At 45.3% G+C, this 26,346-nt stretch overlaps 2 protein-coding genes across 4 annotated transcripts in view; one reads left to right on the top strand and one right to left on the bottom strand.

Annotated features, from left to right (window-relative positions):
• Positions 1-26,346, bottom strand: part of SMYD3 (SET and MYND domain containing 3) — a 635,613-nt gene that overhangs the window by 596,174 nt on the left and 13,093 nt on the right. The gene's annotated exons all lie outside the window — the stretch shown is intronic.
• On the top strand, positions 7,762-9,902 carry LOC135982434 (uncharacterized). Its single transcript, XM_065589165.1, has 2 exons — positions 7,762-8,338; positions 9,333-9,902. The coding sequence occupies exons 1-2, from the start codon at positions 7,762-7,764 to the stop codon at positions 9,806-9,808; spliced, it is 1,053 nt and encodes a 350-aa protein (XP_065445237.1). The 3' UTR covers positions 9,809-9,902.

The raw sequence follows: 26,346 nt of genomic DNA on the forward strand, positions 1-26,346 counted from the left end.
GCCCCAGCCCTGATCCCCCTCCCACTCTCCAAACCCCTCGATCCCAGCATGGAGCGTGCTCCTGCACCCCAAACCTCTCATCCCCAACCCCACCCCAGAGCCCGCACCCCCAGCTGGAACCTGTACCGTTTCCAGCACCCCTGATCCCCCTCCAAACCCCTTGGTCCCAGCCCAGAGCACCCTCCTACACCCCAAACTCCTCATCCCCAGCCCCACCCTAGAGCCCGCACCACCAACCAGAGCCCTCACCCCCTCCTGTACCCCAACCCCAATTTTGTGAGCATTTATGGCCCACCATACAATTTTTATTCCCCGATGTGGCCCTTAGGCCAAAAAGTTTGCCCGCCCCTGCTCTAGCTGCCTAAATTCCTGTCTATAGTTTCTGATCTAAAGCAATCTCCCCATGTTACCAACCAACATGGCTACCTTTTCTGAATGCAAAAAGAACCATCTTCTTTGCTCTCTCAATAACGGAAAACAAGACTGAGCTGACTAATAGAACTGGAAAAGCAGCTCAGAATTTCGGGCTATTACAGAAACGTGCATGGAATAACAGCAAACTATCGCCTATGGTGAAGATGCAAATCTGAGAGACTTGTGTGCTGTCATCTCCACTTTATGGCTCAGAAACATAGACTACATATGATAGGCACATCAGGAGACTGAACAGCTTCCACAGGAGATGCCAGCATAAGATCCTGAAAATAAAGTGGTGCTGGAGCACGCAGGACTGGCACACTTAAACCACTATCAAAAGGAGAAGGTTGTTATGACTTGGTCATGTCAGGAGAATGGGAGGACAGCATATCCCCAAGAATATTTTGTACAACGAGATTTGGGATGGCTCAAGAAACTGGGTTCACCTTTTATAACAGTACCATGACATGTGCAAAAATTATCTGAAATCATCGTAGAAAGCTGGGTGGAGCATGCAGAATCCCGTCCAATTTGGAGGGAATATCTGGCACTGAATGTAGCTCACACAAGAAGTGGCTTTGATCCAAAGGATGGAAGCAAAGCAAGAAAGAAGAAAGTAGCGTGCTATAATCTTGAACTCTAATTCAGACACCACATGGATCTGTGAAGTTTGAAATGAGCTGTGTCACTCTAGAATTGGGCTGGTCAGCCATAAGCGGATTCATAAGGCATCTGATTAGACCTCTTAAGTGTATACCATGATCCAGTTTTGATTGACGGTTGCCAATGATATGTCCCAAACCTCATTGTTTTGTCTCCAGAGTCAGGGGACTTCACATAGTTGTGGTGACTCCATATACAAAATTGGTTTCCATTATGTTGGCTTCATCTACATATTAACCTGGGCAGACAGGTGAATATATATATACACACACCTTTGTCTGGCAAAACCTGCTTGTCAACCCTGCCTGGGACACAGACTCTGAAATGTATTTTCAGTACCTATACACACTTAAATATCATCCATATATCTCACAATGATTACGAGGATCAATATAACATAAGCATTTATTAGACACCTCATACAACCCTTTTTGGATAAATACTATGAAAGTAGTGTGATAGGTGTAGTGAGTTTGTCAGGTCTGATAGGAATTGCTGTTACAGACCATGAACCCTTTTCCAGTAGGTACTGAGAAGTTCTTAGGGTCACAGAGGGTTAAAAAGAATAGGTGAAAATGAATAAATAATAATCCTACAGTACTGCTGTTCTGAAAGGGCAACCCCCAAATTCCTCCTTACTCTATCATAACTCCTATGGCAATCACTGAACGAATTGAATAAGGACACAGGACAGTCACAGACTGTTTACTTTCCGAAGAACTGCAAAAATTGGTAAATCTTGTAAATAGATTTTGACTGGTCCAAGACATAATCATAGTCAGCATTCGTGGATAGAAGAAAATGACTTGTACTCACTAACTAGAAGTCTTAGAGCAGCCTCTTTACAAAAACAAAAAAAAATTCCACCATGCATTATGCACATGAAACCTTGATATTGCTGTGAGTTGTATGTTCACAGCCAAGGACAGAATTTGGCCTTTAATTATTTAGTTCTTCCAGTTCCTCAGGAATGAGATAATATACTACAGACCTCAGCCTTGAAATAGGTTTGTCACAGGGTGACTGTCTCCTGTGAACGAAGTAGGTCTAGAGCCCCTGGACCAGGTCAGCTGCTCCCATTTGGACAATTGAAAGGGTGGGGCAGCATCCGGGGCTATAAAAGGTCAGGAAAAGAGACAAAGATCTGGTGAATCAGAGCTGCCTGAGTGGGAGTCAGGGACAGGTAGAAGGTCTCAGAAGGAAGCAGAAGGTGTTTCCTGGGGGGAGGCTGAAGGTAAGAAGAGCAGCAAGGGAGGTGTGCTAGCTGACTTCCTCTAGCCAGAGAGCCAGGGCCAGAGGGCTTGAGAGGGCTGAAGGTAAGAGGAGCAGCAGATGGGGCTGCTGGTTGGCTCCAAGCCAGAGAACTGGAGCCAAGGGACAGAGAGAGCAGGAGAGCAGCGTAGGGGCTTATCTGCTGGTGTCTTCACACTGGAGAGCTAGACCTACAGAAACCTTGAGAGGACCAGGGGAAGTGAGGAATGCTCCCCTGGTAAAGATGACCTCCCAGTATAGAGGTTGTGGGGGTTCCTGCTGGTAAGAGCAGGGTTGCACTCCAGCGGGAGAAGACTGATAAAGAGCTGGAGAGCCGGGGTATGATGAGGGATGCTAGGTCTGTATTTGATGGTATTTCTCTGGACTATGGTTGTTGCACTTAGAATTGGACCTTGTTTTCTTAGGGTTTGTGCGTAGGGGACTTTTGTAATAAATTAACCCCAGAAGAGCTATCGGCACTAAGAAAGACTGTTTTGGGGGCACTCTGACAGGGGAAACTGAAGCAGGTGCACTTGTCATGGTGCAGCTTGCTGACAGAGGGTGCTCAAGGTGAGGCTGTCCTGTGACAAGGTTATTCAGGGTCTCAGTTTTTTCCCCCCTTTCTATCTTAAGATTTTATGTAGCATTTATCTTCACAATATCTATGGAGTCTTCCATCAACCGCCAACACAGCCACTACCTCTAGACACCTCAGCTGCCAGGGCCACACCAGCTCCTGTCAGTGTGATTTCTATTTTGGTTATATTTTTCAATAGCCTCTCTGCACTAAACAACCGTCTAGATCGCTTATCCATTCTGCTGGGCCTATTTGTGCAGTAGGTTTTCCAGACTGATGTTCTTTAGCATGTTACACAATAGCCTCCACCGTCTGCTCTGTATTCTTTTATGGCTTCAGCTCAGGTTTTTTTTCCTCCATGTTTGTCCTAATTTTTTCTTAGCTAATGGCTAATAAGTTTCATTGGTTTTAAACAGGGTTACCAACTTTCTAAGCAAAAAACCAAACACCCCCCACCCCACCCCTTCCCTGAGGCCCTGCCCCTGCTCGCTCCATACCGCCTCTTTCAGTCACTCGCTCTCCCCCACTCTCACTCAGTTTCTGCAGGCTGGGGTAGGGGGCTGGGGTGCAGTTGGGAGGTGACGGCTATCGTTGAGGGTGGAGGCTCCAGGCTGGGACAGGGGGTTGGGGTGTAGTGGGGTATGGGCTCTGGGCTGAGGGTGTGGGCTCCAGGTGGGGCCAGAAATGAGGGGTTCAGGGTGCGGGACAGAACTCTGGGCTGAGGCAGGGGGTTGGGGTGAAGGCTCCAGCTGGGGGTGTGGGCTCTAGGATGGAGCCAGGGCTGAGGGGTTTAAGGTGCATGAGGACTCCGGGATGAGGGGTTTGGATTGCAGGAGGGGGTGCGGGCTTCGACTGGGGGTGTGGGCTCTGGCGTGCATTCGGGGGCTCAGGGTTGGGGCAGGGTGTTGGGGAGATTTGGGGTGCAGGATCCCGGTGGCACTTACCATGACTCATAGGAAGTGGCCGCCAGGTCCCTGCAGCCCCTAGGCGCATGGGCAGCCAGGGAGGCTCCGGGTGCTGCCCTCGCGCTTGCAGGCACCACCCCCGCAGCTCCCACTGGTCATGGTTCCCAGCCAATGGGAGCTGTGGAGTCGGCACTAGGGCCGGAGGCAGCACGCACAGCCTCCCTGGCCACCCATGCACCTAGAGAGGAATTATTTCAGCTCAGTACTAATGTGGACACGAGAACAAATGGATATAAACTGGCCGTCGGGAAGTTTAGGCTTGAAATTAGACAAAGGTTTCTAACCATCAGAGGGGTGAAGTTTCGGAACAGCCTTCCGAGGGAAACAGTGGGGGCGAAAGACCTCTCTGGCTTTAAGATTAAGCTTGATAAATTTATGGAGGGGATGGTTTGATGGGATAAAGTGATTTTAGTCAATAGGTCAATAACGTGCCATTGCTGGTAATTAGTAACAATGATCAATGATGGGATATTAAAAGTTACTACAGAGAACTCTTTCCAGAGGGTCTGGCTAGAGAATCTTGCCCGCATGCTCGGGGTTCAGCTGATCGCCATATTTGGGGTCGGGAAGGAATTTTCCTCCAGGGTAGATTGGCAGAGGCCCTGGAGGTTTTTCGCCTTCCTCCGCAGCATTGCTTGCTGGAAGATTCTCAGCGATTTGAAGTCTTTAAATCATGATTTGGGGACTTCAACAGCTGAGTCAAGGGAGAGAATTATTCCAGGAGTGGGTGGGTCAGCTTTTGTGGCCCACATCATGCGGGAGGTCAGACTAGATGATCATAATGGTCCCTTCTGACCTTAGAGTCTATGAGTCTAGATGGTTGAGTTCAGGATCCTGACAAAAGGATGAAAGGAGAGTAGCAAAATACAGACTCTGGACTTCAGAAAAGCAGACTTTGACTCCCTTAGGTAACTAATGGGCAGGATCCCCTGGGAAGCTAATATGAGGAGAAAAGGAGTCCAGGAAAGCTGGCTGTATTTTAAAAAAGCCTTATTGAGGGCACAGGAACAAACCATCCCGAAGTGCAGAAAGAATAGCAAATATGGAAGGTGACCAGACTGGCTTAACAGTGAAATCTTCAGTGAGCTTAAACTCAAAAAGGAAGCTTACAAGAAGTGGAAATTTGGACCATGAAGTCCCAGAATCGCAAACGAGCTCCAGCATGGACCGAAAGGGAGACACTGGATCGGATTGCTGTATGGGGCGAAGAATCTGTGCAGGCAGAACTCCGATCCAAAAGAAGAAATGCAAATATATTTGCCAAAATCTCACAGGGCATGTTGGACAGAGGCTACACCAGGGACACACAGCAGTGCCGCGTGAAAGTTAAGGAGCTCAGGCAAACCTACCAAAAGACAAAGGAGGCAAACAGTCACTCCGGGTCAGAGCCCCACACGTGCCGCTACTATGAACAGCTGCATGCCATTCTATGGGGGGGACCCTATCACTATCCCACCACTGTCCGTGGATACTTGCAAGGGGGGAGTCTCACGGAGGAGGATTTTGCGGAAGAGGAAGAGGAGAATGCGCAGCAGGCAAGCGGTGAATCCGCTCTCCCTGGCAGCCAGGGCCGGCGCTTCCACTAGGCGACCCTAGGCGGTTGCCTAGAGCGGCAGGATGTGGGGATCGGCATTTCGCCGCCCTCTGCAGAATTTCGGCGGCGAGGGGCTTCTTCCACTCCAGGTCGTCGGCAGAAATTCGGCGGCAGGTCCTTCACTCGCTCCGGGACCCGCCGCCGAAGTGCCCCGAAGACCCGGAGCGGAAGGACCCCCGCCGCCGAGAACGCAGCTTCAGAGGAAGAGCTGCCGCCGATTACTGTGGAGGAGCGCTGCCACCTAGGGCAGCAAAAACCCTGGCGCCGCTCCTGCTGGCAGCCAGGAACTTTTCATCACCCTGGAGCCAATACCCTCCCAATGCGGGATCCCCAACCCTGAAGGCACCTCTGGTGAGTGCACATTTGTAACTACAGTACAGGGTTTAAAAGCAATAGTGTTCACGGTCACCTGGCTGAAATAGGGGAATTTTTGTAAGGGAACAGTAAAAGGACCCCGTTCATGCTGGGCTGTTTGCGCTTGGCTAAAAGGGATCATCCCAGAGAACAGCCACATGGCCGGGGAAGGGGGAGAAGGGATCATCCCAAAGAATAGCCACGCAGTGGGATGGGGGATAGGTGTGTGCTGCACATCTACCCGAATACTGCAGCCCCTCCTTTTAAATGTGAAACCCAACCCATTGCTTGCTCTGGGAAAGGGGGGCGCTGCAGTTTGAAAACATTCTCACGTGTTATGGAGGTGTAAGAAGCCAATCCAATTTTACTCTCCCTTTTTATCTCCCCCTAGGTACAAATGTTTCTACGCTCCCCCTATCATCTCCATCTCTGCAGTTATCGCAGATTAGAGGGCAAAAAAAACCGCACTCGCAATGACATGTTTTCCAAGCTGATGCAGTCCTCCCGCACTGATAGGGCACAGCTCAATGCATAGAGGCATTCAGTGGCAGAGGCCAGGAAAGAATTGAGTGAGCACGAAGAGCGGAGGCAGGACACAATGCTGAGACTAATGGGAGAGCAAATGGACATGCTGAAGTGACTGTTGGGGGGAGCAAACGGACATGATGAAGCGTGGAGAAAGTAGGAGGAATTTTCATGATATTTAGAAGAGGGTCAGGATGTTTGCAGGGGGATCTCAGTCTCAAGGCTGCCATGTGGCATTTACGGTTTCCCTTGGAACATACTCTTTATAGAGAAATACAGGGGAAGTGAAAGATGAATACTTATTTAGATACTTGAGTCAAATACCATAAAATGAACCTTTTGAGGTCTTAATAGTTCTGTAGCTTTCTAACTGATGAACAATTACTGGTGGATCGACTTTGATATAAAAACATTTCATACTTGGCTATTTAAAAAAAAGTTTAATTATTCCAAGTTCCTACTTTGGGGTTTTCATTGCTGGAAATGAAACCGGCATATGCTGTATTTCAGTATTGTATAGTTAAATTTGTATTTGAAAATCTAAGAATGAAAAAAAAAACAATTCCACCTGAACCCCCCATAAGGTCTTTAAAGCAAGAGGTTTTATATACAATGTTCAACATATCAGCACTCTTTTTAATGTTTCATTAAAAATCTAATTGGGTTTGTTAGTATTGGTTTATTAAGATATGAAATAAGGAATTTTTCATAGCAGATACCGAGCTTAATTTAACAAAAATAACTGCCAAAGTAGTAAAGACTTTTAAGGGGGATCACAAGCCACTATTATATGAGCAATATACAAACGGTTGTAGGACTAATAAACAAAACGCTAAAATATCTATTAGCCAGAAAGTGTCAAGATTAACTCTCTGCAATAAGAGGGGCTGCGAGCTAAGAGCCCCTATAACAGACTTGCCATTACAGAAACAGCATTTGTGCCAGGCATAGTATTGCTCCTCTTAGAGCTAATCAGCGTAATTCAGCTATTGTCTCAGCCAAGGAAAGTAACATTCTTAGGCCTGGTCTACACTAGGCGTTTATGTCGAAGTTAGCGCCGTTAAATCGAATTAACCCTGCACCCGTCCACACTGCGATGCTATTTAGTTCGACATAGAGGTCTCTTTAATTCGACTTCTGTACTCCTCCCCGACGAGGGGAGTAGCGCTAAATTCGACATGGCCATGTCGAATTAGGCTAGGTGTGGATGGAAATCGACGCTAATAGCTCCGGGAGCTATCCCACAGTGCACCACTCTGTTGACGCTCTGGACAGCAGTGCGAGCTCGGATGCTCTGACCAGCCACACAGGAAAAGCCCCGGGAAAATTTGAATTTGAATTCCTTTTCCTGTCTGGCCAGTTTGAATCTCATTTCCTGTCTGGACATCGTGGCGAGCACAGCAGCACTGGCAACGATGCAGAGCTCTCCAGCAGTGATGGCCGTGCAGTCTGGGAATAGAAAGAGAGCCCCAGCATGGACTGATCATGAAGTCTTGGATCTCATCGCTGTGTGGGGCGATGAGTCCGTGCTTTCCGAGCTGCGATCCAAAAGAAGGAATGCAAAGATCTACGAGAAGATCTCTAAAGACATGGCAGAGAGAGGATACAGCCGGGATGCAACGCAGTGCCGCGTGAAAATCAAGGAGCTGAGACAAGGCTACCAGAAGACCAAAGAGGCAAACGGACGCTCCGGATCCCATCCCCAGACATCCCGTTTCTACGAGGCACTGCATTCCATCCTCGGTGCTGCCGCCACCACTACCCCACCAGTGACCGTGGACTCTGAGGATGGGATACTGTCCACGGCCGGTTCCTCAGACATGTTAGGGGACGGGGAAGATGAGGAAGGAGATGAGGAGGGCGAGGCAGTTGGCAGCTCTCACAACGCTGATTTCCCCGACAGCCAGGATCTCTTCATCACCCTTACAGAGATCCCCTACGAAGCGTCCCCAGCCATTACCCCGGACACAGAATCTGGTGAAGGATCAGCCAGTAAGTGTTGTAAACATCTAAACATTTATTTTTAACAAAACAGGAATATTAACAATTAAAAGAATGGGTTGTTCATGATTAGTGTGCCCTAGGCGCTTAACGGTTTAGTAAGGGGCAGTGCAAGTTTTGAAAAGAAATCTAGCAATGTCCGGTTTTCAGTGATTGTCCTGCACAAGCCGCTCTACTGTGTATTCCCTGCTACTGCAGCTACAGTAAAATGCGGTCTATATGTGCGGGGATAGAGCAGTAATCCTCCTGGGACATCTCGATGAAGCTCTCCTGGAGGTAACTTGAAAGCCGTTGCATGAGGTTCTTGGGGAGAGCGGCCTTATTGGGTCCTCCGAAGTACGACACGTTGCCGCGCCACGAGATTATCAGGTACTCGGGGATCATTGCTCTGCACAGCAGGGCGGCATACGGCCCTGGTCTTTGGAGGCTTTCCCGGAGCATTCTCTCTTTGTCGCTCTCGGAGATCCTCATCAGGGTGATGTCGGCCATGGTGACCTGCTTTTAATTAGGTAGGGGAATGTTAGCGTTGGGACTGCTTTCCCGTTCCTTTACAGAACTGTCACCGCTGGTTTGCAGCCACGCGGTGGAGGCGGGAGAGGGGCAGCCGAAAGGGATCATTCCCGGGGACAGCCGCGAGGGGGTGGGACAGGGGCAGAGTTCCCGCTTGCCGGATTGCTGGCAGCAGGGACTGACATTGATTTAAATGTGAAATGAGGCCAGTGGTAATATAAAAGTTTTAAACTGCCACAAGTGTACGGCTTACCATGTCTGCCTGCAACAGAAATTCCGTTGTGCTGCCTCGCTTCTCAAATGTGCTGTTCAAGACCCCAGGCACAGAATGCGAAGGCCGAGAATTCGACCTTGTGCTGAGTGCGCATGTGAAAGGTGCTGTGCATGGTCTTGTTCACAGAGAAAGACTATGTTCTTTGTTCACAACTACATTTATCTTTCTGAGGAATTCACTCCCTTTTTCCCATTTCCACAGCCCCGTCTGCGACTGTCTCACAACCTAGCCTGGAATCACACTCCCAGAGGCTAGCGCGGATTAGGCGTAGGAAGAAGAGGACACGGGAGGACATGTTCTCTGAGCTTATGGCCTCTTCCCAAGCCCAGGCAGCACAGCAGACCCAGTGGCGGGAGAACTTGACCCGAATGCACCAAGCCAACATGGATCGGGAGGAGAGGTGGCGGCAGGAAGACCAGCAGGCGACTCAAACGCTGCTTGGACTACTGAGGGAGCAAACGGACACGCTCCGGCGCCTTGTGGATGTTCTGCAGGAACGGAGGCAGGAGGACAGAGCCCCGCTGCAGTCCATCTCTAACCGCCCTCCCCCGCCACCAAGTCCCATACCCACCTCACCCAAAGTGCAAAGAAGGAGAGGCGGCAGAGTCCCTGCTAACTCTCACTCCACCCCTGCAGAGAGCTCTAGTAGCAGAAGGCTCTCATTTCCCAAAATTTGAAAAGTTCTTTCCTTCCCGCCTGACACAAGCCCACGTCCAAGTTTCACCTCCCAATGCCATGTGTAGTTGATAATAAAAAATTCGTTTCTGTTAACTACTGTTTCAATCATGTTCTTTTGGAGGAGGAGGGGAAAGGGGGTTGGAAATTGGACAGGACAGTCTCCTTTGGCAGGGTACATAGTCGGGGGCAGGCACAGCAGCAGGGCACATACACAGTGCAGTGATGCAGTGACTAGTTGCCCCGGTTAGTCTGGGAGGTTGTTTTGATGTAATGTTGGGGGGGGTGGGTTGCTCTGTGACTTTGTGGCGGGGGAGGGCAGTTACAGATCTTAAGCGCCGGTCCTTAGACAGGATCACAGAGCCACACAGCATGGGATCTGTAACCGTCCTCCCCCTGCCACAAAGTCAAATAGACCTCCCATACACACAGTCCCGATCAGGAGGGTTGACAGGCTCCGTTGAAACAAGCATCCCACCGCAGCGGAGCCTGTCAATCCTTGAGTTTAGAAGCTGCATTCGCATCACAACACTAGACCCGCCCCGCACCACAGTCTGCGTCCCAGTTTTAAAAAATTCCCGCTAAAACAGTATTAAAGAAAACGGTGTGCTTTAACAAAGTAGAACTATTTTTATTTCGACACGTGTGTTGGAGGGGGGGTGAAGGGGGTATGTAACTGGATAGGATAGTCAACATTACCTGGGTAAAGAAACGGGGGCAGGTTTAGCTTCTCAGTATACAAACTATAAAATCACAGGTTACCCTGCTCACTCAGGAACTTTGCTTTCAAAGCCTCCCGGATGCACAGCGCTTCCCGCTGGTCTCTTCTAATCGCCCGGCTGTCTGGCTGTGAGTAATCACCAGCCAGGCTATTTTCGTCAACCTCCCACCCCGCCATAAAGGTCTCCCCCTTGCTCTCACAGAGATTGTGGAGCACACAGCAAGCTGCTATAACAATGGGGATATTGGTTTCGCTGAGATCACAGCGAGTCAGTAAGCTTCTCCATCTCCCCTTGAGACGGCCAAAAGCACACTCCACCACCATTCTGCACTTGCTCAGCCGGTAGTTGAAGAGTTCTTTTTCAGTGTCCAGGGCGCCAGTATAGGGCTTCATGAGCCAGGGCATTAGCGGGTAGGCTGGGTCCCCGAGGATGACTATAGGCATCTCCACATCCCCAACAGTTATTTTGTGGTCCGGGAAGTAAATACCTTGTTGCAGCCGTCTAAACAGACCAGAGTTCCTGAAAACACGAGCGTCATGAACCTTGCCCGGCCATCCCACGTAGATGTTGGTAAAACGTCCCCTGTGGTCCACCAGTGCTTGCAGCACCATGGAAAAGTATCCCTTTCGGTTAATGTACTGGGTGGCCTGGTGGTCCGGTGCCAGGATAGGGATGTGAGTTCCATCTATGGCCCCACCGCAGTTTGGGAATCCCATCGCTGCGAAGCCATCTATGATCGCCTCCACGTTTCCCAGGGTCACTACCTTTGGCAGCAGTACATCAACGATTGCCTTCGCTACTTGCATCACAACAACCCCCACGGTAGATTTGCCCACCCCAAACTGGTTCGCGACTGACCGGTAGCTGTCTGGCGTTGCAAGCTTCCACAGGGCTATGGCCACTCGCTTCTGTACACTCAGTGCAGCTCGCAACCGGGTGTCACTGCGCTTCAGGGCAGGGGACAGCAACTCACAAAGTTCCAGGAAAGTTCCCTTCCGCATGCGAAAGTTTCGCAGCCACTGGGATTCATCCCAGACCTGCAGCACTATGCGGTCCCACCACTCAGTGCTTGTCTCCCGTGCCCAGAATCGCCGTTCCACGGCATCAACATGACCCATTGCCACTGTGATGTCCTCGGCGCTGGGTCGCCTGCTTTCTGACAGGTCTGTGCTACTCTCAGACTTCAGGACATCACCGCGGTGCCGTAGCCTCCTTGCCTGACTTTTCTGCATCTGCCTCAGGGAAACCTTTATGATAAGCTGCGAGACGTTGAGAGCGGCCACAACTGCAGCGATGGTCGCAGCGGGCTCCATGCTCGGAGTACAGTGGCGTCCGCGCTGTCAATGACTGGAAAAGCGCGCGAACTGTTTTCCCGCCGGCGCTTTCAGGGAGGGAGGGCGGGAGTGATGGACGGATGACGACAGTTTCCCAAAAGCACCCTCGACTCATTTTGTTACCCAGAAGGCATTGCCGGCTACACCCAGAATTCCAATGGGCAGAGGGGACTGCGGGAACTGTGGGATAGCTGACCACAGTGCACCGCTTCGAATGTCGACGCTATCACCGTTAGTGTGGACGCACAAAGTCGAATTACTGTCCTTAGTGTGGACACACACGTTCGACTTTGCAATATCGATTACAAAAATTCGATGCAAGTAAAATCGAACTACTCTCGTAGTGTAGACAAGGCCTTAGAGTAACAGATACTATACTGTACTTACTTTTTGGCAATCAGACCTAAGTAATAGTTTTAGCAGAAAATCCACAACACATTAGTGGTTCTACGCTGGATAAACCTGAGCAATAAAATATATTTTATTAGTGTATTTTTTTCATGGCTGATGTCATGTACATCTTAACCAGTGCACTTCTCATTCTCTCTTCCTGGCCAGGAAATTCAAATTAATTTATCATCTTGTGTTGAGTTTCATTCCATATTATGAGAAAAATAATTCCCACTGCTTTTCCATCTGTTGCACATCAATCTCAACCAACAAGACAGCTTTAGGATGGGGGGGGAGGGGTAAAAATTTTCAAACGTGACTGAGGAGCCTAAATCCCATTTTCCAAAATGAAAAGCACTTAGGGCCCCAAGTCTCATTCAGGTCAAGGGGATTTAGGCTTCTTAGTCACTTTTGAAAATTTTATCCAATTCTCTCTCTCTAGACATGCTCACAGTTTCAGGTTTGGGGTCAACCCATCATGGAGACTGTGGCAAGCTGCACAGTGCAGATCCAAACTTAGGGTTTGTCTACATGAACATTTAGTTTGCAGCAAGCTGGAATGTAAATAGGGCCGGCTCCAGGCACCAGCTGACCAAGCATGTGCTTGGGGCAGCACATGTTGGGGTGGCAGGGGGCGCTCGCGGTGTTTTCTTTTTCTATTGTTTCAGCCAGGCGGTTCGGCAGGGGTGGGGGTTTGGCCGGCCCAGTGCTGGGGGGAGGTTTCAGTGGCGAGGCGCTGGGGGGGGGGCGGGGGTTTGGCCGGCCCGGCACTCCGGGGAGGGGGGGCCAGGGGTTGCCCAGCCCAGGGCTCCGGGGGTTTGCCCGGCCTGGACGCTGCTAGTGCACACTAACTGCTAGTGTACTGTGATCTACCTCATTTTGAAACAGGAGATCAAAGTGCACTAGGGAACTGTTAGTTTGCAGGAGGGGGTGGAGAGAAGCGGGCAGGAAGGGCCTCAGGTGAGGAGAGGAGTGAGCAGTGGGTGGGCAGAGGGGGCCTCGTGGGAAGGGGCAAAGAGGCCTCGGGGAAGGGAGCAGAGTGGGGGCTGGATCTTGGGGGAAGAGGCCAAGCGCAGGCAGGGCCTCGGGGGGTAAATCAGGAGGTGGGGCTACAGTCTGGGCACCAGTGCTCCCCCCCCCACTTCCAGGGAGCTTCAAGTGCTCGGGCCCAGCCTCCCCAAATGCAAGAGTCATGCACTGCCTATGGTTGCCACTCCATATTTACAGCTTTGTCTTCCCTAAGCGTTCATAAATCATGATTTCAGACCACACACAAAAATCATTAGATTTAAAAAAAAAATTGTTGTCTTCGTTTTTTTCATTTGCCTTGCAGTTTCTGAGCTCATAGGATTCACTTGGATCACATTTTCAAGCTTTTGTCCACAACCACAAGGGCTAGAAACTTTCATTCATAGATAAAAGTAACCTGAGATGCTCATTAACTCATCTGACTCCAAGTAAAAACACCATCACAAAGCTTGCAATGAAATTGCAAGAGTTGGCAACACTGTATTTAGCTGTAGCTGAGAGCCTAAAAAAATTTAAGGGGAATTCTAATTCTGGGGAGCAGCCACAGTAACTTTGATGTTTCGGGAAATATTTGTCAGCTAAGGTAAGAAATAGTAAACAGCGTATATGTTTCTAAAATGTCAGTGCATGCTGAATAACCAAAAATGACTGCATTTTTGAGCCTGTCCTACATATATATAAGTTATAAAGATGGAAGAAAGCATACAACTCCACTCATTTTCTATTACTGGTTGGGTTAAAGATATGCCAACCTTACATGGAAGACTTCGGAAAACATGTTATTTAGACTAATTTCTGTACCTGTAGTCTGCATATTCTTTCCTTGTTTTTTATGCTACTAGAAAAATTTCAGGAATAAAAGACCTGGGTTTTGTGAAAAGGAAGGAAAACTAAATTCCAGTTAGCTCGTGTGAAATAAATTTTGCTGTCACAGACATGAAATTATAACTTAGGGTGGGAAATAAGCAAGAGGAACAAACTCTTCAAAACAAAGACCCTGTATCATGAAAATGTGTCTAGTAAAAATATTTTAGAAAGGAAAAACAATGAAAGAAGAAAAAGGAATAGATAGGTATAAGATACAAGCTCAATTGTTCCTAAATGGAAAGTTTAAAGCTCTTCATGCAGTTGTTCCTGCCCCTACAGAATACTGTTACATCTCTGTATTACAATAAATCAAGAACTTGCTATGTAAATTATAAAAATTCTAAAAGAAAATGTATTTGATATAACATCTTAAATGACACTGGTTGGAGAAATCTAGATTTTTCTTCTTCATGTGTTTCCAGCAGTGATCATCTTGAGATGATGTCTTCTTGTGTAGTATAAACAAAAGAAATTACAACACAGTTCAAATCCATATACCAAATGAGAAGTGGAAATGAATTTTTACTGTGCTAAAAATACCAGATATTTACTTTATAGCTCTTTTCAAATACATGCACTAAATGGGTCCTTATAAAACAAAAAAATATTTCATCCTTTTTCCTTCAGTGTTCACCCTACTTTATTACTCAGGGTGTGAAGGTTTTTTTGTTTTTTTTCTTTTGGGAAGGTGGGAGTCATATTTTGATTAAAAATAGAATAGGACATCTACTTCTGGAAGTAGATTCAGCTTCTGGAGACCATCCTCACACTGATACCTTGCCTGTCCAATATGAATTTTATCTGCCATTTAAAATCTTGGGACTCAATCCTGGAACCTTAACCTTTCTCCAGGCTCTGAAGTGGCATACCATTTATCAAGCATATCTGACTAGCAATGTGAATTTTAGAGAGATCTGAAAATTTAGCTTTAAATAGAAATGGTGTTGAATCTTTAACTATGATGTGATCATCATCCGGTAACAAACCCATAGGCCACAGAACCATTTGCCTACTTGTGTTAAGTGAGCCGCACATCGTTTCCATGCCTGGCTCTAGGCTTCCAGCTCTTCACACTCCATATTTACACAGTAAACTTTAGTTCTGTGTGTATAATGTGCAACTTATGTATAGACACACAAAAAGTATACACATAACACATGCCCATCAATCATAAATATGAGGGGAAATTAGTAACAAAAGTTAAACAAGTTACATTTCCCGTATCACAAGGAATTCCTGTCTCAGGTATACAAATCACATGGCCAGTCCATCTCAACTGGTGCAGATCAAATGAGCCTTGAGCCGACCAAACCAGATTTCACCAAAACTTCTGTGTTGGAAACCCAGTCCTGTGGTACCCAACAATCATCATAGCTGTTGCAAATGGAAACAGTCAAGATTTTTAATGTGCTACTGAAAATAGATGCATGCTTTGTACCTGGAGAGCAATGTCGTGAGGACAACAGCATTATGGACTTTGCTTTTAGTCTGTATACAGACTCCTTGTTGCTCCAGATTTGGTGATAGAGACGACTGTGTGCGGTGCTGGCTTTCTTAATTTGCTGGCCCTCTTTCTTTCATGGTCGTTTGTCGCTTCATTGTTCAACATGCTGCTGAGATAAGTAAACTGTTTGACTGCTTGGAGTGTGGTACCTTCCAAGTTTGATTGACAGGTCATGGTAAGGTTGTTGAGGAGCGGGCTGGTACGTAACTTCAGTTTTCTTTCAGCTGATGATTAGGCCAAACTGACGAGCCACCACAGCAAAGCTATTTGTAAGATCTTTTAGTGCTGCTGGAGAGTGCACCATCAAGGCACAACCATCAGCATACAGCAGTTCCTGAATCAATGTCTCTATCACCTAGGTATTTGCACGGAGACGGGAAAGATTGAAGAGCTTACCAGTGTGGAAGGGTATAAAGATTCCATTTGAAAACCCACAAAAGAGCTTCCTCCAACATTGCAGCAAATAATAGACCAAAAAGGCTAAGAGAGAGCACACGTCCTTGCTTCACCCTGTTCATGATTGGAAATGGGTCTGTTAGAGTACCATCAATGACCACTATTCCAGCCATTTGTTCATGGAATTGCTGAATGATGTTAATAAATTTGTCTGGACAACCAAATTCAGTGAGTAGGTCTATATGTAAATATGTACTCCATCATCCATCCTCCCCTCTCCAACCCCCAAAAATAAATAATCCACCAAATTTTCAAAAACGAATATGAAGAATGATTTATAGTCCACATAAATTATAACTCAATATAAAGCATGACAGCGAACAGGTCTGAGATGTAGTCAGGAGCTGAGAAATTCAGAGTTTTAAAAGGAAGGACAAGAAGTTGCTAGGGTCATCTGGGTATATCTCATTTAATCAATTCCCTGTCATTGCCAAGGCTTCGGGCATCGGTGCACCTCAGTCCCTTCTGTTCTCTACCTGTGACAGACAACAATTTAGCCTCCTGAGGGTTGCAATACTTTGATTTAATTCTGGTTGCTGGAGTCGGTATAGAGGTGGCTAGGCGGTTGTTAGTGACCTGGGACATACAGGAGGTCAGACTGGATGATCTGGTGGTCCCTGCCGGTGTTGAACTCTCTGACATTAAAACATGATGCACAGCACAATGAAGAGCAAGTGAAGTGATTCCAAGAAGTAGAGAGAGAAGGCCAAAATTATTTGTGAGAAAGATCATCAGGGCAGCAGTTTATTGGATGGACTAGAGAGGGTGAGCTTGGTGCCATAAAGATATGGGTGCAAGGGTATTCCAGTAGTTGAAGCAGCAGGGGATTAAAGTGTGGACAAATGATCTGGGACAGAAGGAAAGAGGTATATTTCATAGTTATGGATGGTATGGAGGAAGAACTTGGTCACAGCCTGGATGTGTGTGGAAAAAAAGGAGGAATTTAAGATGAGCCCTAGATTTCAAGGAGGAGGGTGGTGCTATCTATCATAATAAAGATATGAAGTAGGGTTTGGGAAGAAACATTTTTGACTCGTTTTGGGCCATGCTGAGCTTGAAAATGACAAAGTAGTTTGAGATGCTGGACGGACAGTAGGGGATATGAGAATGGAGGACAGGAGCTGGGTCCACAGCAGAGAAATAGGTTAGAAAATAGTCTGTATAACTCCCTGTGTCAAGCCCCAAAGGTATTTTTTTTCTCTCAAGAGCCAACCTGTAGAAAAACAAACAAGTTTTTGGTAGAATTTTTAAGGCGGGGAAAAAGGGTTGCGCTACAGAAAACTGAGTCCTGACGATTGCTCCATTTGGAAGCAGAGAAGCTCAAGCTTTGGTGTGGGGAGGGCCCTAATCCAGCCCAGGGTCAAAAGTCTGACGTATTTCTAAATTATCGGGGAGAACAGAAAATCCTCTCTACTGAATGCTGGACATGCAGAGGCCTAGAAAAATCCCTGATCTTTTACATTCACAGAACTAATATCCTGCCCATCCGTCTGGAATAGTAATTCTGTGCCAAAAAATTATTACTCTTCAAAGCCCATCTCAAGATCCTTCTCTTCCTTCTGACTTATTCCTCCTAACACTCCATCTAAAATAACAAAGCAAACCCTACTCCCTGAGCCTCCCAATTTTCACTACTATATCATTCTCCCTGAAACTTAGCCATTCTTTCACTCTTCATTTCTGCCTACACTATCTACAGCCACTACCTGTATAGTACTGTAGCACAAATATTAGGTACATGTAGCTAAGCTAAAATGAAGGGCTTTTTGGTTACAAAAGGTTTTGAATGGGGAATTCCTATTCCATTTTCTGTATATCCTCAGCACCACTGCACAGAATATGCATCTTTTTCTTTCTCAAGGACCATACTTTACCAAGACCTTCTCAAAGTGACCCTCTCCCACATTCATAAGACTCACCTCTTCAACAAAGAGCTTCCTCACTTTGTCACACAGAGGATATTTTCAGAGCACATGTGCACATTCATATTAGTATTTGAGCTAGACATTATTCCCTTGAATTTAAAAAGGGTTTGCAGTTAGAGGGAAATATGGTACTCTTTCCACCCATCCTCCCACCCAGTCTCATTGTTTAGCTGTTTTCCTTCTTCAGGTCTTATACCCCTAGACCATGCCCTGTCCTGGTTACATGCAGTTCCTATTTTCAGCTTCTCCTACTTTATCCTTGAATGCTGGCAACAAGACTATGCACTTGGTTAGCGTACAAAGGTCCCAAATCCTGCATGGCTGCACAAGCAACCCTTCATTTTCCCCTAGCCCCATGCTCAATAAGAGCATTTCCTCTGTATAGACTACGGGATCGAGTGCTCTGAAATATAAAGGCCAGACTGAGTACTTACTTTAAAAAATTATTTATCCTTTAGCTTCATCCAAACACCAACTATCAAACTAATAACAGAATGAACTCTGAGTTGGATGAGGGTACTAATTAAGATAATAAATATGAGAGCTAAATATTCTATGAATGGAGGATTATAGTTTTAGTCAATATAGGAATTATGCACTGGTGCTGAACTGATTGTTCCATTTGGCTTTCCTTCTACATTCATCAGGAAACCCCTGAGTAAGATTAAAAAAATTATCTCTAGTCTATAAATAGAATGGTCTGTTAGCTGCACAAAAGCACAATGCAAAGTATGATTATAGGCATTTAGCACAGCCCTTGAAATCAGATCAATTAGTAACAAAATTTGGTTTGTCTACATTTCCTAAAACTTCTTGAACAGAAAAAACTAAGTTAGAATAATACTCAGGGTCTAACTTAAAATCATCATAAGTAAGGAAAATTCAGAGCACTGTTGAACCAAGAAATTATGTGAATATGAAACATTTCTCTTTATCTTATTGTAGAATATGAGAATGTTTCTGTACAGTATTCCACCTGGCGGGAAGCTAGTGGTAGTAAATCCACTGGAGATATAAAAACAACCTAAAATAGAAACTGGACTGGAGTCATGTAGGGCTAAATCCTGTCCCCCTGCATGAAGCTTGGGTAGCCAGGAATGACACAGGCTACGGAGGAGAAGGAATTCTACTGCAAGCCTCGTATGAAGAGCAGAGCAGCTCTGCACCTTTGGCTGCAGCCTTGCTGTTGCAGCAGTCCTACCTCTCTTGCAACCTCCACTCCAAAGGGGCAACAGCCTGGCTGAATCCATCTGCCTTCCTAATCTTCTCTAAATTAGTGATTTTTATGTCCTATTATGTCTCCTTGTACTCTTCTTTTTTCAAAGCTAAATAATCCTGGACTGTTTAATCTCATATTTTGTCTTGCACAGCTTCTGTGTCTTCTTTGAGCCATCAAAAACAAGTGGGAAGTTAGTCAGGACCTTAATGCTCTTGCACTATTTCAAGTAACAGAACCTCTTATCAAAAAATGGATCCCAACAAACAAGAGTCTTCATGCTCAATATGGATTAATTTAGGCAGAAAGCTAGAAGCCATTCATTGAACACTGATATCCATTAAAAGGGATCTAACCATCCTGGCAGATATTATTGTCACAATGAATACTGCCGAAACAGTACTTAAAACTTTGAAACCTTGCATGTGTAGGATTAAAGCTGCTGCTTCAACTGCTTTTGAAACAACTCTTATGAGTGAAAATACCAGGTAATTGCACAATTAAAACTCTCCTACCTTGACTGTTGCAACTTCCTTCTCTTGGGACACCCATATCCTCCTCTTCCAGTTCACGTAAAGTGTGTACTTTCCTCCCGTTATCCTCACCCACTCCCATGTCACCCACTCCTTGAATCCCTCCATAATCTCCCACTTTTTCTCTTCATTAAATTGCGTTTTCTAGCCCTACCCTTTCACAATTCTGTCCCTTCCAACTATCTGCTCGTCTCTCTTATTGAGTCATCCTCCCACTCCTTCTGCTTTGCCAGTGATGCCACAATCAACCTACTATTTGTGTTGTTTCTCCCAGAAGTGTCTCCACATTTTCTTTCAGGTTTCCCTGATACATGAAGTGCCCTCTGTGAACTAGTTTGTAAAACCACTACTCTCTCTTCTCCTTTGAATCCCTCCTCAAGACCTACTCCAAAACGATACATGGCTGCGTAGGATGCTAGGGGAGATTTAAGAGTTTATTTTATTAGATAAATATCAACAATAATTAAGAACAATTTAACATCCTGCCTTAAACTCGACTACAAACATTTCAGGCCAGGAATTACCTGTTCAATCATACAGCATATAACACAAAGGGGCCCTAGACTGATTAAGGCCTTTGGGTGTAATCACAATACAAATAATAAATAATGACAAATTAGAATAATTTCCCATGTCAAGAGAGCAAACATCATTATCACCCCATTTTAAAATGATTCGTGAATTTTCTAATACAGTATAAAACTTCCAGTGACTGGTATAAAATGAAACTCTCCTGCTTTCTCAGGAGAAAACTAAAGCTAATTTTTTCCCTGTATATTACATTGATTAAAATTTGAATAAATGCGCTAAGTACTTACTTATCCCTCATAGCACTGATTTTAATTTTGCATTTGCAAAATAATAATTTACCCATGAAGAAAAATGAAGACTGGAAATCATAGATTTCCAATCTTATTTTGGAGGTGGTATATTTAATACACGCAGAGAATTGTCTTTTGGTGCTGTGATCATGTGGGAATTTTCTGTAATATTTTTATGAATCCTATGTGTGCCTCAGTTTCCCCTATATCTTGCATGACTACCCAGTGGAGAAAAAGAACTAAGTTTCCCCTTTGGGCAGGCTAAGAGACTGGGGGGGGGAGGGAGAGGGGTGTGTGTGTCTCTCTCTCTCTCTCGCCTAATTATTTGAGTCTGATTGGGTCATTAAAAAGGACTGGCCAAGACCAACCCCATTTCAATGGAAAATCCCAGAAGACAATACAAAACCCATTCACCAGGACATTGCCACCTAGAAACCAACAACCTAGAGGGAGATGGATTTCCCCGCCTCTCACCAGCTGGGATGAACAAAGACTCCTATCTTGAGACCAAAGGATTAGAAAGTGTGAGGTAGGGGGATAAAGAGTTGGCTTCTGGACACAGTTGGGGTTCTCTCAATGAGGAACTGACTAAGGAGCAGACAAAAAGAGAGACGGAGCCTGAACACAGGGTCACAACAGCTTGGTCGGGGCTCTTGGCTACCCAGAACAGACTATGCTTTAACCTTCATTCGTCTATGCTAACCTACGGACTTTCAGATTGTGTGCGCCAGGTGACTAATAAAATGGTTACCTTGTTTAAGAAGGCTGCCTGTGTCACTGTAAACACTCACTGGGACCACTTGCACCCTGAATGGTCACAGTACAAGCTTCCCACAGGAATTTGGCTTGGCTGGATTTGCTGTAGAGAGGCACAAATTGAGACAGGGATCACTGGGGGAGACAGCCTAGTCTTGGAGGACTCGGACAGACCTCTGTGGAACTGTGTGGGTCCTTGGGGCCCAGGACACTGCAGGGGTCACTCCCAGGAGATGGACTACAGTCTGGAGAATAGACCTATAAAGTTTTATTACATATTGAGGAAATGTAAAATGAGTTACTGTGTTCAGATATGTAGGTCGTGACAAACACAGCTTAAATCCAGCCTCAGAAGCACATATTACTGTTCATCTTCATTGTGAAAATATTTCTTGCAAAATAGCACTGTTCCAGTAGCTCACAGTCTAGGGTCCATATAAATAATGGGAATTGTGACCATAAAGCTACTAGGACAAGATTTGACCCTTAGTGTCCTTTAAATGTGGCTGTGGTCATGTGTTTACTACCGTTCACTTTTCGTAAATGATGGACATAGTGAATAAATGGCCAATCCTGGGAAATGTATTAATGTGTTTTTTCTTCCTTTTCCCTGCCAGGAATCCCTGCCCCTTTCTCAGGTGCACTCTGACATCATCATCAGGGGCTAAGCTGCATGAAGAGGCTACAGCAGCCTTGAGATCACCAGACGGAGGAGAAGAATAAAGGAGGCTTTGTACCATCCTAGCACCAGAGCATCTGCAGCAGTATTGAGGAAGGTTGAGGAGAAATACAGCCCTCCCAACACACACACCTCCAAAATTGGAGGGAGGGATGGAGAAGCAGCACCTAAGTCTCTTCCTCGCTCCTCCTCCCCAAGAACAGGAGCATGCTGAGGGTCAGGAGAGAAATACCCACTGGGCAGAACTCTCCTCCTAGCAGGAACCTGGGCAGCCTGGAGGTAGGTCAGGAAAGGGACATCTTCCAAAAAGGTGGGTAAGGTGGCTGATGGGGGGCAAGTGCAGGATAGCTCAACAGGGATTACTGTGAACCCAGAACTCCTCTTCCTACTGCGCTGATCTGCCAAGGGAGAAAGGGAGGAGAGATGGGCCTGCAATCATGTCTTCTCCCCCAAAACAGGAAATTCACCCTTGCCAAACTGGAGGGAGAAGTCATGAGTGACAGAGGAGACTCACAAGCTCCATCTCCTCTCTCCTGCCTTCCAATGGAAGGGCCACTAGGAGGGAATCTCTGTACAGATCTGTCCTGCTGGAAGCAGAGGTTTCTTCCTAGATATCCCAGGCTATCCCAGCTTTCTCCTGGGGGCTGTTTCTCACATGCCCTCAAAGGGAATTGGAGCAGTTTGAGGGGCAGAAATTCAGTTGCTCCTCTTTCACCTTCTCTCACTTTCCTTAAGACTGCTGTATCTTCTGCTGCCCCAGCAAGGAAATATGACAAGAAAATCAGTATCTTTCTGCAAACCTACCACTCCTTTAGCTTCCTGGAACTTGCTCAGCTACAGATGGAAGCATCTTTTGTTATTCTACATGAAAAGTCAGACCATGAGAAAGATTTTGACACAGCTACAGTGAGTTTGGATTTGGGATAGTTTACATGGGTATTTTCTCGCAGATAATTTTCTGTTTGTCATCTGCCTGGCTGAAGCTTGTCTAAACAGAGACAAGAGATAAAACCATTGCCATTCCATTCTTAAATATGAAATTAAAAATGCAAAAAGAAGTTATGGCTTGTTCTCAGGATAACCCACTTGGCAAGCGCAAAGAACCCAACTGTTCCAAGTATCATGTTGCTCTTTGCAATGTTATCACACTCATCAAAAACACCTTGTTTCTATTCCAATACTTCACATTGATTAAGTTATATATATTGAAACCTATTATTCTTTGGAATCTGGACTACTATGGAAATAATAGGCATAAAATTCAGTATCAGTCTTCTCATATCTTGTTTAAGGTGTTATCCACCAGCAAAGAAGGAAGATCATCAAGTCATCTTATCCAGCTTTAGATTCACTTACATCACAGGTTTTAGAATTATTTTTATACATTTGTTCATAAAAGTAACAAGCTCTACTGCTCTTCCGATTATTAAGAGCTCTATACAAATAACACTCCACAGGAGAAAACTTTCTGGTACATTTTATATAAATAGTTTAAAATGGCAAATGTATATTGTTTAATAACTAGATATTAACCTGTAATATTTAAAGTTCTTCTGATGGGTAAGAGTGAAGAGTTGGAAGGCCAAGACTACATCACCAAGTATTAGTTTTTTGCATTTCAGTATTCTCATGGAACAAAATACAGACAGCATCTAGAGCAACAAAGGAACAACTTTTCCAGATCTTTATGGCTATCATGTTTTCAGAAAATACCTCAGCATTAACTAACACCAGAAGATCCTTCTCTGAGATTAAACTGTCTGAAAAACTAGGGTGTGGATTCCACTGTTTCATGCATGATGGACAATCTCTCATATGTGTCAGACTTTTTTTTGTTTGTTTGTTTGATCTGATTCGAGAAAGTGTACTTGTACGTTAGCTTAAATCTCTGGTCCACCAACATAAATTAAAGATGCCTAAAAGCAAAACACAGAACAGAAGTGACTTATTTATGCCATATGGAGCATTTTCTTTGGTCCTAAGAAAGCACTATATTATAAGAGACTAGTAGCTTTTCAGCAAGTCCTAAGATAATGGTTCTTTGGAGAAGGCAGTCTTACATATTTAAACAAATTACACCTGTACCCTGATAGAACGCTGTCCTCGGGAGCCAAAAAAATCTTACTGCGTTTTAGGTGAAACCGCGTTATATTGAACTTGCTTTGATCCGCCGGAGTGCACAGCCCCGCCCCCCCGGAGCACTGCTTTACCGCGTTATATCAGAATTCGTGTTATATCAGGTCGTGTTATATTGGGGTAGAGGTGTATATGAAAACGATGCTGGGGAAACTAAAAGTTACTGACTCATTTGGATACACCTGTAAGGGACAGAAGAATAGGATCCTGGTAACGGAGAGGAAGAAGTAGGACATGCTATACAGAGAAACTCAAAGTACCATTCTTTCCAGATCTAAGCCTTGCCACTCAAAGACTTCAAGTAGATCTAGTAGCCAGCCAGAGGATGTTTATAGATAGATAGATTTACTACTGCAATAACATACACCAAACTCAATAAATCAGAGTCACAAAATGTTTTCTTGGATAAGGAGCCACTCCCCAATTATAGGACACAATAAGGTAAGTAAGTCTGCAGCCGCTAACAGAATGAGTATTTAGAGGACTACTGACTGTATTCGAATCTCATTTGCTTTTAATAACTTCTCTATTCCAGGATGAGCAATTTTAACAGGGCTTTCCCGTCTAACCAGAATACAACAATGAGGTCACTTTGAGATCTGTTAAATACATTTTTTTTTTACAATTAGTTTAGGCAATGCAAGGTTGTCACATGGATTTTACAGTACAATCTAAAAGACACACCAAGGATAGGACCAGCAGGATCTCCCCCACTGGGAATTTCAGGCATGGAGGTAAACCCAGTGGCTGCAGTGCCAAGGTAGTCAGCTCCTTTCCTATCCCCAACTCCTGTAGCCCTCAATGTAGGGGCCATGGCTGGAGTGTGCTGCACTCTGGCTAGCCCCAAATGGTGCTGCACTAATCTACACCAGGGTCATAGCCAGGGAACAACTGGCCCCAGGATCTGGGAGCCACAGGTACCTCCCTTGCAACTCCCCTTCTCAGATGCACATAGCTTCCGACCTACCATATTTTGCTATCTGATCACAATTTAATTATTTATTTGATTATAAAGGATGCTCTTAAACAACCAGCCTGTACTTAATTCACGTTGTTGGATTTTTTAGAATCCACAATGCAGTGTTCATTTGATAATTGTCTACAAATTCATAATAGCCACTAACTTACTTGTTATTTTTGTCCCTTTTATTTGATTTCCATATACTGAATGTTCTCAATTAATAACTACAGAAACATAAATTTTAAACAATTTAAATTCTGTACATGTTTTAATTATTTTATAAATATAGTATATGCACATTGTTTGTACAGGCATTATAATATATTCCAAAATGTTCATGATCCTTAAGTATCTTCCCCCTTTTGGGAGATAGATGGTATATAATTTGGAAATAGGTTTAAGTTACCTTTTTTGTTACTATCATGTCTTAGGCCTAGATTCAGGGAAGCACATGCTTAAGTCCTATTGAAGTCATGGGCTTAAGTGCTTTCTTAAATTGTGTCATTATTGAACAGTAAAGCATGTCATAATATACTGTGTCAACAGAAAAATACTGTATCAATGGCATAGCTATGTTCCATCTCAGATTTGCTAAGCTCGACTTAAGATCTGAAAATCAAATTGTGCTCCTGAGTAAGGCATCTGCAAGACATATTCAGCCCACTCTTATACCCATGCAAACCCACAGTATAAAGGAATGCAGTATCTGTCCCCACATTTGGAACTTCACTTACCACCTTCATTAGGGGAGGACCTTGACCAGTGTCTCCCCCAGCCTTGTGGCCTATGTCACCTCACCACATTTATGCAGAGTAGAGGCAGGGGTTTCACAACTGCGCTGAGTCCCTGGGGCAGCCAGAGAGTCAATCCCAAGTTATTGCTATTTTAGTGTGATTAGAGCCCTGTAACCCACACTGAAACCTGTTGAATCCTTGATATGCAAGTGTGTGTGTGTGGGGGGGGGTACTATCACGTCTGTCCCCAGTGTATAATTAATAAAGTTGAAGCCTGCAGCTTTCGCCCGTCCCATGTTGTCTATAATTCATTCTCCTGCGTGTTCTGGTCAATTCAGTCGATATTGTTCAAGACAAAATTAAAACCAGTTGTCCTCTCCTAGCTATGTTGGCTCTGCAGTGCCACCAGAGTAAAAAGCATGCTGGTGTGACTCTGAATACACACAGGAAGAAAATCTGAGAACGAAGACGCATTTT

Source organism: Chrysemys picta, chromosome 3 (genome assembly GCF_011386835.1).
Source record: "Chrysemys picta bellii isolate R12L10 chromosome 3, ASM1138683v2, whole genome shotgun sequence".
NCBI classification, from domain to species: domain Eukaryota; kingdom Metazoa; phylum Chordata; order Testudines; family Emydidae; genus Chrysemys; species Chrysemys picta.

Excerpts from the sequence above, each read along its gene's own strand:
- LOC135982434 (XM_065589165.1), top strand. The coding sequence starts at position 7,762 with ATGCAGAGCTCTCCAGCAGTGATGGCCGTGCAGTCTGGGAATAGAAAG. Across the intron at positions 8,339-9,332 it reads ATCTGGTGAAGGATCAGCCA|CCCCGTCTGCGACTGTCTCA; the intron begins GTAAGTGTTGTA and ends CCATTTCCACAG.